General features: G+C 37.4%; 1 protein-coding gene across 1 annotated transcript; it reads right to left on the minus strand.

The window, feature by feature from the left end:
• Positions 1-1,578: 1,578 nt before the first annotated feature.
• tbr1b (T-box brain transcription factor 1b) lies at positions 1,579-10,836 on the minus strand. The gene is made up of 6 exons (XM_088605464.1): positions 7,483-10,836; positions 6,513-6,667; positions 6,078-6,199; positions 5,627-5,785; positions 5,203-5,264; positions 1,579-3,426 (listed from the first exon to the last, which is right to left on the minus strand). Exons 1-6 carry the CDS (start codon positions 8,172-8,174, stop codon positions 2,583-2,585), a joined length of 2,034 nt encoding a protein of 677 aa, XP_088461590.1. The 5' UTR covers positions 8,175-10,836; the 3' UTR covers positions 1,579-2,582.
• Positions 10,837-10,956: the final 120 nt, after the last annotated feature.

A 10,956-nucleotide genomic window follows, 5' to 3' on the forward strand; every position in this document is an offset into this window, starting at 1 on the left:
TTTTCAACTTGTATATTAAAAATACCACACTGTAATGTGATGTATAATGAAATACAGTATAACTTTTCAAAATTGTTTCTTTGAATTACTGGTTTTAAAGTTCCAAACTCAACATTTAGCTTTGACTGAACAGCATTGATATTCAATGTAGAGTTTACAAAAGGTGGATTTCTACTGATATTTGTGGCCATGGGTTTGAAGAAATTGTTTTATATTATCCTTAAAATGAATCACTTCGCCTTTATGGAGAATTTCCTGTACCAAGACCCAAATATACGAGTGCATTTCCATTTAGGATTTTCTGGAGTCCGAGCAATAGAAACCAGACAAAAGACATACCTTGGCAAATACAATGAAGAGCAATCAATGCGCATAAACACCTACAGTACAACTCATTCAACAGCGTCCACACCTCGCAATTATGTAACAGTTTAACTACAGGCCACCTAGAGGAGAGAAGGGCAGTAGCGAAACAACGTTTCATTTATCAAAATGTGACAACATGGAAACACAATTTAAAATTTTTAAATTAACAGGAATTGGAACAAAGTTAACAACAGCAGGGATAAAAAAATAGAAGATGCCCACAGAGAATTGTGCCCGCTGTTATAAAACGTGTGAAACAATTTAAACATAGATAGCTAAAATACAGTCTCCATCTCATAAAATACGCATTAAAAATTTCTTGGTGATGATCTCTCAGTGGTGATGACACAATAACTGCGCAGCAGAATAGTCTTAAATAGGCTGCTAATGTTTGGACATTAAAGGTCTGTGGCACGGACAAGGGATTATTTTGAGAATATTGAGTTTCGTGTAATACCAACTCCTCCAGTTGGTAATATTTTCTTTTCCATTTATTTAAAAAGTTAGTTTGAGGAATTCCAGTGAGTTTAGTTTTATCAACCTATTTTATTGGCGCCTGTATCTTTCCTCTACTGAAATGTTTTCTTCCCTCTATACAATTTAATATTAAACTGGTATAAAATAGATTCAGACATAATTCGTAGAATGCATAGCACAATTTACATGTCTAGTTTAAAAAAGCATTAAGGACGAAAATATTTCCCGTTTCTTCGGTAACAGCACGATAAGAAAACGAACTTCCCTTCAAATACAGATATTAAGACCATAAAAATGATTAATAATAAGAAGGCCATTTTTATCATCTAGCTTGCTACACGTTGGTAGGTACGCGAAGACATCTAACATCCGTTGGTTTTAGATTGATTAGCCATACTGTAGCACCAATAAATACGCAATAGGTCATTTGCAAGAAATAGATATCTAGTCCTACTTATAAAATGTTTGTGGTCTAAAATTTTAGCTGCTGTCATCATTCTTTTTTCATGTTAGCGATTACATTTCCTGTAGTTCAAGTAAAATGCTGAAAGAATTCTTAACAAGCCCCTGTAATTGCAAATCATCGCGATTTAGATGCTTTAGAATTAAAAGAGGCAATTAAAAAAATCAATAGCATTTCGATGGGGTTTTGTGATTGTAATTAAGTATTTTTTATCACATGGTAATGCGAAATATCTTACTTGCAGAGGCTACATGACCCCGAAACGTCACACGTTACATTTAAAGATTTTTTAATTGAGTAAAAATGTACAAGTTTTCACCATAACAACATATACAACAGTTTACCAATAAACAAACATGTACACAAAGTAAATATTGGGAAGTACAAAAAGTATACACAGACTTGATGAGTTAATAAAATATGAAGACAAGTTCAAGGTATTGTCAAACTATTGTACAACCAAGAACAACTGTGAAATATCGCTTATAATTACACACTACCTTCCCCCACCCTAATAATCTAACAAACATTTAACGTTTTAAAAAGAAAATGAGCCTATTAAATTAGGGCATAAATAGACTTTAAAAATGCGGTTTGCTACTAGGAAGTCTAAATACTCTTACGACCTTGTACAGTTCATTTAACAGGAAAACCAATACACATCACTCTTGTGACCATAGACAACTGCTGAGTAGCAATTAGTCGTTATAATGCTCATTTTGAAATATCAAAATGCAATACAGTAAAATGTACATACTTCCACACGATACAATATCACTAACAGCTACATATGTCTGTACATTTCTTCTCATAATTACAATGACATACACATTTATAAAAATGAGCTCGACTGGGAAACACTTGCAGGTCAGCAGTATTTTGGCATTTTCTTTAAAACATTCCTATTTGGCACTGTATTGGATACAATTCAAAATATGAAATCTACTGCATTAAGACGATGTATCAAGTTCCGGTGTTGTCACATGGTCCTGTGACTTCAAAACAGTTGTTAACTGCGTGACAATTGGGCAACTCCAGATCCGGCAACGTTTCTACAGCCAAACACTTCGGTCTAATGCTATACCAGGCCTTATTTTGTTAGTAAAATGCTAATTATAACTATACAGCTTGATAAATATGGTCCCAGGAAACGTAAAATAAAAAATCAAGCTTGTAGGTTTCACAATTCACACTTAGCAAGGTTTTGATGTTTCCTGATTTGTTTCAGCCAGTACTGCTATTCTTAAAACAGTTTTTTTCCCTCCTGTTTCAGCTTCTAGCTATGCGAGTAGAAACTATAGTAACCAATGTCCTTTGCACAGTTCTTCTCACATTCCCTTGGCGTTAACACCTCGCTTTTCAGTGGGGAGGCAGTTTCAGAAACCGGCGTGGCAGAAGGTGAAATCCGCCTCCGTTTTGCCTGCTCAAAAATCCCCGAATCGCTGGAGTCGATGGACTTAATGGAAGAAGGAGTCTCTATCCAGCTTGATTCCGACAGGTCTTTGGGTTTGGTGTCTTCGGACCCCCCTAGCGGAGAGCGTTCTGTTGCAAGGCTGTCCCCTTCTTCCCCGAGATATGAGTTTGAGGCGCCAGTCCTGCTGCCTGTGCTGTTGGTGGGCCAGCAGGAAAGCACGGAGCTCGATTTACTGCAGTACTGCGGTGGAGTGCGCGCCCCCCAGCCCGAGGGGTCTGTGTAATAACCCAGGGGTCTACCTGAGCAGCCCGCCGTCGGCAGCGGTAGAGCCTTAACTCCGGCAGCTGCGTAAGACAGAAGAGTAGCTGCGTTGCCAGCAAAATCAGCGGCGGCGGCAGCGTCGTATGCCGAGGCGGCAAAGTCCAGTCGGTTGTTGGCAGGGGTGACAAACCATCTCTGCGGGGAAGCCGCTGCGGTCTCCTCTGCTTGCTGCGGGGATAGCAAGCTGTTGCTGTGTGGGACGCTGCGGTCCGTGCCTGGACCAGTCCCAGCGCCAGGGTGGAAGCGGGATTTGGCATAACTGCTGACAAATTGGTCCTGCAGGAAAGAGCCCGCCATGGCGTATCTAGCACCCGGCACTATCTGGGAGCGAGGAGAGTCACTTGGCGACGGTGTCAAACGGTCTATGTCGCAGCCCGTGTAGATCCTGAAGACAGAAGACGAAGACGTCGTGAAAATCGCAGAGTAAACAGGAAAAAAACGGCCCCCGACAAGACATTTAATCATTTATTGTCCTTTCAAAATTAACAAAGCAATTGGGCAAGCCAAAATTGATAGGTCTGCATGTCGTGTGATTCGGTTTTGGAGTGCACCGGCTTCTTCAACTTAAAAACCAGTTTTCTTGTCCATTTAAACTGTATGCATTTCAACAGTATGTACAAAAACGGATAAGACTGATGGTACTTATGTTTTGCAATCTGAGCCAATTCCTGTTAGACTATATAAAGTGTGAGCGACGAGCGTTTTTTCCCCATTAATCATTCTCTTTGAGATTTGTTGTTAACTACTTCTCTGTTTTAACTCTGTGACAGGGAGTTTGACAGTAAGCATGAAAAGCGCTATATAAATAAGTTATTGTATTACCAACTACTTATACCGAAATCTCGAGAAAACCTCAAGTTATATCCCCCCTATAAAACAGTCAACAAATATTTCAAAGATTTAAAAAACGTTTTGGAACAATGTATTTTGCAAACATACAATTGTTGCGTCGACATAATTTAAATATCGTCTTCATTTGTTCTTATCCTATGTATTATCACACAAGCGATAAATGCATACAAAATGGATATTTGAAATTACTTCCTTCGAATTCACTTTTGCGTTTTCCGTTGATTAACGGAGGTGCAAGAATGATTTTTTTCCAGTTCCAATATTACATTGCTCAGCGCTCACTAACTTTTCACACGAAATGCGAAGAACTGGCGTGTAGGAAGTGTTCGCTTCCCCTGTTTATTATAGTTCTTTAAAACAAGTGGCACTGAAACTATATAACCGGAGACAACAATAAAGTGCAACGCCTTTCTCTAAAATATTTTAAAAACACGTTGACAAACTAAAAACATTTTCAAAAAAACGTTTTAACATAATTTGTTTCCCCGCTTTATGGGTGTCATTTTGTGTTTCAAACACAAAGTCGTATCACATTTTGGTCTAATAAAATTTAATATACACGGGGCTCTACACCCCACGTCTTACAGTTAAGTGCAATCAGACAGGCTGTACAAAGATGCGATGCGGTTTAATAATTAGTATAATTTAAAATTTTCGAAAGTTCACAGTCTTAAATTTGCTATGTTATTAGGCCTGTAGCCTAAAGTAGTTTACATGGATCTCTATTTTAATCGAAGCGAAGAACTATTCATTATTTATTTCAATTTAGTTGAATCTCGCGCGATGACGCAACTCCCCGATATAACAATATGCAGGTTAATGAACACTTAAGCAGTAAAAATTATTATTATCAGTCGATAAAATAACACAAAAGACTAATGATACTCATAATCATAAGTCTCGTAATAATCATTATTCACAGAAAATCGTTTTATTTTTAACCTTAAACACGTTAATGCAAACAGGTATATTTGTATGCGAGTGCTTACGGATATTTAACATGCACAGAAATACAAAAGTACAGTAATATATATAATCAAAATGTTTTTAATAGTTTTACTGTGTAGATATGTTAAATTTCTCCCAATATATTTGTATACGCCCAATATAGAACTTATAAAAACACTTGTGAATTTCTGTCAATTTAATATGTTCTTAATGGTTATCACAAACCTGACATTAATCGACTGAAGAATTTGAAATCTCACTAAATAATATAGTGAAATGTTTTCAAGCAATATATAGGCTATATTTGTATAATTTAAAAATAACGTTATGCTACACAACAACAAAATTAATATATTCTCACGTGTCGTAGTTGTCCCGAAATCCTTTTGCAAACGGATTGTGGTCGATTTTCAGTTGCGTAATCTGAAAAAAAAAGATCAGTTTCCTCAGATTTGATCTATTTCTCGTAATATTCAACTGTTAAAAAAACAGCATTCAAATGACTATTTTTTATTGTAGTTGTGTCATAATAATTAACTTTTAATATTTGGAGGAAAAAAAGCATAGTTGCTAAACTGTGGTCTGTCAGTAGGCCGAGTATCGTTTTGTGTTTTAGGGTAATTTTGCATTTAAACGCAATAAACAGTCTCATTCTTTGTTTTTACCCTCTGCCTCCCCGATGTGTTGGATTACCTAGATGATTATGATTCAGATATGCTTATTTAAAAAAAACACACTTGTATTAGGCTACTGCGCTGTTACAGGTGTGAAAGGGATGATCTTACATCGGTGTTCTGATAAGCCGTTACAGCGATGAATTGTGTCTCCGGGAAAGTGAAGGTCTGCACTCTTCCCGGCTGGCTGGTGTCCTCTGTTCCATCCTCATTCACTTCCACTACGTGCAGTCTAGGCTGGTATTTGTGTAGCGACTGCAAAACCACCATCTAAAGAAGATAAATCAAAATCAAAGGGACAGGGTGAAAAAAACGAAGGTATTATATGCACTGTCAGATTCTTTTCGACACTACAATTACATTCGCCAAAGCAAAAAAAAAAGACTCAGAATGTTAGCCTGTAGAGTAGTATTTTGTCAGAATTTATCATTCGAGTATAAATGAAAAAATCCGATATCCTCCTTATTTTACGTGAATCATTTCTGAAGTTTCATAAGCGTAATGTAGTAATTAAGGAAAAACAAGTCATTAATTGAAATAATTCATGTGATTTTTATCTTACCTGACCCGTGTTGTTAGAGGCTCCTTTATTATTTGTTAACTTTAGTTTCCCGAAGGAAATTTCCTGCCGCATCCAGTGAGCTCCCGTGTTAGGAGAATCTGGATGCATATAAACCCGGTTTCCTGCATAAGTGAAGGAATTAATAATTACACAAATAAACAAACAGATACAAATCTTCGATCTTATTATTACTGCATATTCACAACAACATTTGTAGTGTTAGAAGGTATTTCTGCTAAATACATTTAAATCGGCTACGCGCATGCTATCAGTTATATTTTTTCCGGCAGCTCTGCAGTGTGGCGATTTTGGCTACGCGGCTTGACCTCGATTTTTGATATTGAACAGTCAATATGGTCCCTGTTGAGTCCATGATTTTTTAATTAATAATTCTCACCTATGTCTGTTATGAGAGTGTTAATTGGAAGGACTTGCCTTGCACATTTGTGTCCGCTTTGCCACACGGAACCCATTTTCCTCCTTGGAATCTCCAATGGTTGGGGTCGGCCAAAATCACGTCCACGAATATATTATAATGCGCCGTCGGGTCAAGTCCAGAAATATTAAAACTCAAAAATGGAAACATCCGTCTGGAAATAACAAGAAGAGTTTTCATGAACAGTGACCATTTATTATTAAAACGATAAGTCTTGTTTGGATTTTATTTCTCTATGAGTAAAAACGGGGGTAAATTCAAGGGTCTTCGCTCTTACAGCAATATAGTTGCAATACATTTATAACGCTTCAAGAAAACAGATGAATGACAAATAGGAAGCTGCACCTGTTCTCTAAGACATTGCTTCAATATGAGAAAGTTACATTAAAGAAGTAAAAAATCGTAAACAAAGAAAAGTCACTAGGCACTGAAATATCAGTCAGATATTTCTCTCCATCACAGCAGTTAATAATAATATTTACGTTTTAACCAAAACATGTGACCCATACAGACCTGGTGTAAATCATAAGGTCAAAACCTCGTTAATAATAATAATAATAATAATAATAATAATAAATAAATAAAATAATAATAATAATATGGTACTAGTGTAGAAAAACTGAGCAAGTACAACAGGAGATTGATTTTTTTTAATAAATTTGATCATTTTCTCAGTGCATCATTAAATATTTTAAGTGAGCTGCATTTGGTTCATCATGCCGTTGTTTTAAATTGTAGAAAGCAGATTAAAAATAAAGTTATGCATCCAAACCGAATGGGTAAACTAAATCTAGTACGTAGGCAGTTTCACAGTTCGATCGTTTCTATCGGAAGATGGTTTAAAACCTTCGCAGTTAGCATATTCAACTTTTAACAGCGTACCGTGTTTTTCTCTAGTCTCTATCGAGTTCGTCTTCATCGAACGCACGGCCGTCTTAAATCGGGAAACCCAAAATAATGGTCACCTACCTTCCTTGCTTGGTTATAATCATCTCGGTTTGATGCCTGTGGAACTTGAGCCACAGTGCCCTGTTGCACAAATAGACCTGGGCTTTACCAGGAACTAGCCCAGGCTGTGCGGAAGAAAACTGGTAGAACGGTCCTCCTTGGTAGGAATGGCCATACTGCTGGGCGTAAGGGTATCCAGCAGTTGGGTAGCCTTGCGGAGAGGTGTTAGACAGAAGGCTGTTGTATGCTCCATTGGTAATCACTGGGTGATGAGCCATGTATCGGCTCGGACTTCCAATAGAGAAAGCTGGATGCGTTGGTCCATGCTGACTTGGGTAAGGGAACATTGCACTAGGTGCAGCGGAGGCAGGCTGGGGTTGGCTAGATTGAGACAGCAGATACCTTTCTGCCGCAGATCCATCGAAATTATGACGAATTTCAGAGACCCCGTCCAGAACAGGAGAGAGTTTGCTTCTCTGGACGTCCCCCGGTGCGTCCTTGGAGTCAGGAAAATTGTCTGCCTCTGACTGATTCGTCATCCCCCTGGAAATTTTTTTCAGAGGTGAACTTCTCTCCAGGTTGTCAGTGGAGGATATAATAGGATGGTCCTGCAAGGCAAGCTCAGATCCGCCTGAGTTTGGGTAACTGCTGCTCACATTTAGAAATTTCTTGGAGAGCATGATAGATGGTGAGAGGCAATGCTCCAGCTGCATAGCTCTTTAAACAAAAGCGATTCACGCAACCTTTGTGAAACCTCTCCTCGGTTAACTTAACGCCCCAAAAATCTAGTTTGAAAGAAAACGCCTTCCCGTGGTTTGATCTAGTTTTTGTTAGACAGCCGATTAGCCAATTGACACTATGCTGTAATCAGACAAGGTTGCTTTTGATCCTTCTGCCAGCAATGCTAATGAAACGACTTTTGCTATTGGTTCGTTGCTGACAGTAATTTAATTAGACAGACATTAATTACGATAATCATCTGGGTCCTAATCGCAAAGATAGCAAATAGCGAGAGATGCACACAGACGCGATACGGGGTCTCTCTGTGACTATCAAAGATAGTTCTCTTTGTTTTGGACAATTCGATCTTAGAAAGTGGACCCAAATATTTCAAAGTATTTTAAATTAGTCTTGTGCTATTTATCCATTTGTGATATTACCACCCACGCAATAAATGAAATATAAACACACATGCACACATAAAGCCTTTACATAAATGTACATTAAATACATATTTTTCAGTTTATTTTACTAGAATTTTTAATTATTTGAAAATGGTAGATAGCGCATCTGTTTCCCCAAGAGCAAAAGCGAACCATTTTTTCTAGTGCATTTAATCTGTTAAAATAAAAAACAAAAACAATTTATAGGTGACACATTATAGAGGGAAATGTGAACAATATTTACCCATTAACGTAGCAAGAGTAGCAAAGTATGTTTATGAGTGAAACAATTTATTATTAAAATACAGAAGATGACAGCACACTTCATGCCTTAAAATGTTGGTGATATAGCGTGAAATGATTCAGTACCTTTAAAGATGTGTTTACCGGTCCCGTAGCAAATGAATATTTTATGTTGGTACTTAGGACTCGATATGAATCAAAACGCAGAAGTCACCTAATAGAAAATGCATTCACCAAATGAAAAGCGTTAAATACCTCTTGGCTTCCAAGGTATTTTTTGACATTATATAATTAAATTCGCTCTCTGTATATATATATATGCGTGTGTATATACAGTATGAAGGTCGCAGTTAGCCTAGTATAGTTACAGGCTGTTAAGCCGACCGTGGTGAAGCAATACAACTTTAATGCGTTAGAGCATTCCGTTCGATGTTGAAGTACCTCCTTCTTTGCCAGAATTCGTATGACATATATGTATTTTAAAAATCAATTTCCGCAAACGCTGAATCTTAAAACAACAAAATTTTGATTTTTGAAACTGTCTACGAAGCAGGCCTATACATTACAAACATCTGAAATCAAGTTTCAGATGAAAGTTTATGAAGAGTACACATCTAATACATTAATTAGATCCACAAGCACTCAAATAATTTAAAAGTGCCGTTTTATATGGTAAGAAAAAGACAAGAATAAAGCTTGTGGTCAATAATATTTACTCTCGCTATACTCGGAACATTTCGCTTAGAAATCAAGAAAAAACATTTTTAACAAAGAATTACAATCCGGTGAACAGCGAATAGGTAGTTGAGTTTTCCTGAGGAAAAAAAAAATATTCCCCAGCGAATTTCATCTTCTCAGCAGGAACTGGACCAATTATTTTTCTGTGTGAGAGACTTCTTGATGTGGAGGACTGTGACAGCGTTTCTTGCCAAAACTGGAGCAAAACAGATAGCGGACCGGCCAAGGTTTGAGGCTGAACGCTAAATTAACTCAGGAAAAAGTGTTGATTTCTGCATCTAGCAAATGCAAAATATAATCTAGACTTTGCACATCTTAATACATAACCGCAGGGTAACTACAATCGGATGGCTCAAATCAGTGATACCCGGGCTTGCAGAGCAAACTACACGATTTCGTTGATAAAGATTTTTCTCCTATACCACATCCATTGTATCAGCACCTAAACATTCAGAATTTAGTCAGGAAAAGAACAGCACAGTGTACAGTGACTGTGTACTTAAACATTACAACTAACCATACATATCAATACTGATGATGAAATATGTATCTTACAAACTAAAACGAAAATGTAAGAAACGTTTTTCTATTTTTAAATGGTATTTACAAGGGGAACTAATGTTACATCAACAATTCCATTATAACATTCTATGCGGCAATGTAAAAAATCTGCCAAAGCCTTAACTGTTAGACAAAAGATGTAAAGGCAGGACTACATCCTTGACTGGACAGCAGTCTGGCACAGGGCAAACACACACGCTGGACTAATCATAGGCTGCCGTTAATCTAGCCAATGGGTCTTTAAAAACTGGGTGCAACCCAGAACACCTGGAGAAAACACATGCAAACTCCACACAGAAAGCACCCCATTCCAGAATCAAAGCCAGTAGTGCACTTGAGGATGTCTACCTTAGCTGGCACTGTAAAGGATAAGTTTTTTTCCCCTTATAATGACACTGTTGCCATGCACACATGCAATCAACTATGGATTGTCCAGTGAGAAACACTACATTTGAGGAAATGCAAGGTGTAAGGCAAATGATTCAAACCATCTTCCTCTTTATTTCAGCAACTAATTATCTATCTGTGGGTGGACTCAGGAAGGACTTCAAGCCCTCAAGAAGGTGGAACAAGAATGTGAAAGGGTTCCTCACCTTTTTATTATACAACATCCAACTTTTTTTTTGCAACTGCTTAGAGTCTCATTAACATGCATAAGTATTCTGACATCCCAGGCCTTTGTTTCAGAAATAGATTTTAAATATAGTTCACTTTTATCATTCCAAGCTCCTGAACAAAGCTGTTTCTATATAGTCTTGCATCCGAAAAATCAAATGGCTCTTTTAAAACA

This window comes from Lepisosteus platostomus, chromosome 14, assembly GCF_059453375.1.
Source record: "Lepisosteus platostomus isolate fLepPlt1 chromosome 14, fLepPlt1.hap1, whole genome shotgun sequence".
NCBI lineage: Eukaryota > Metazoa > Chordata > Actinopteri > Semionotiformes > Lepisosteidae > Lepisosteus > Lepisosteus platostomus.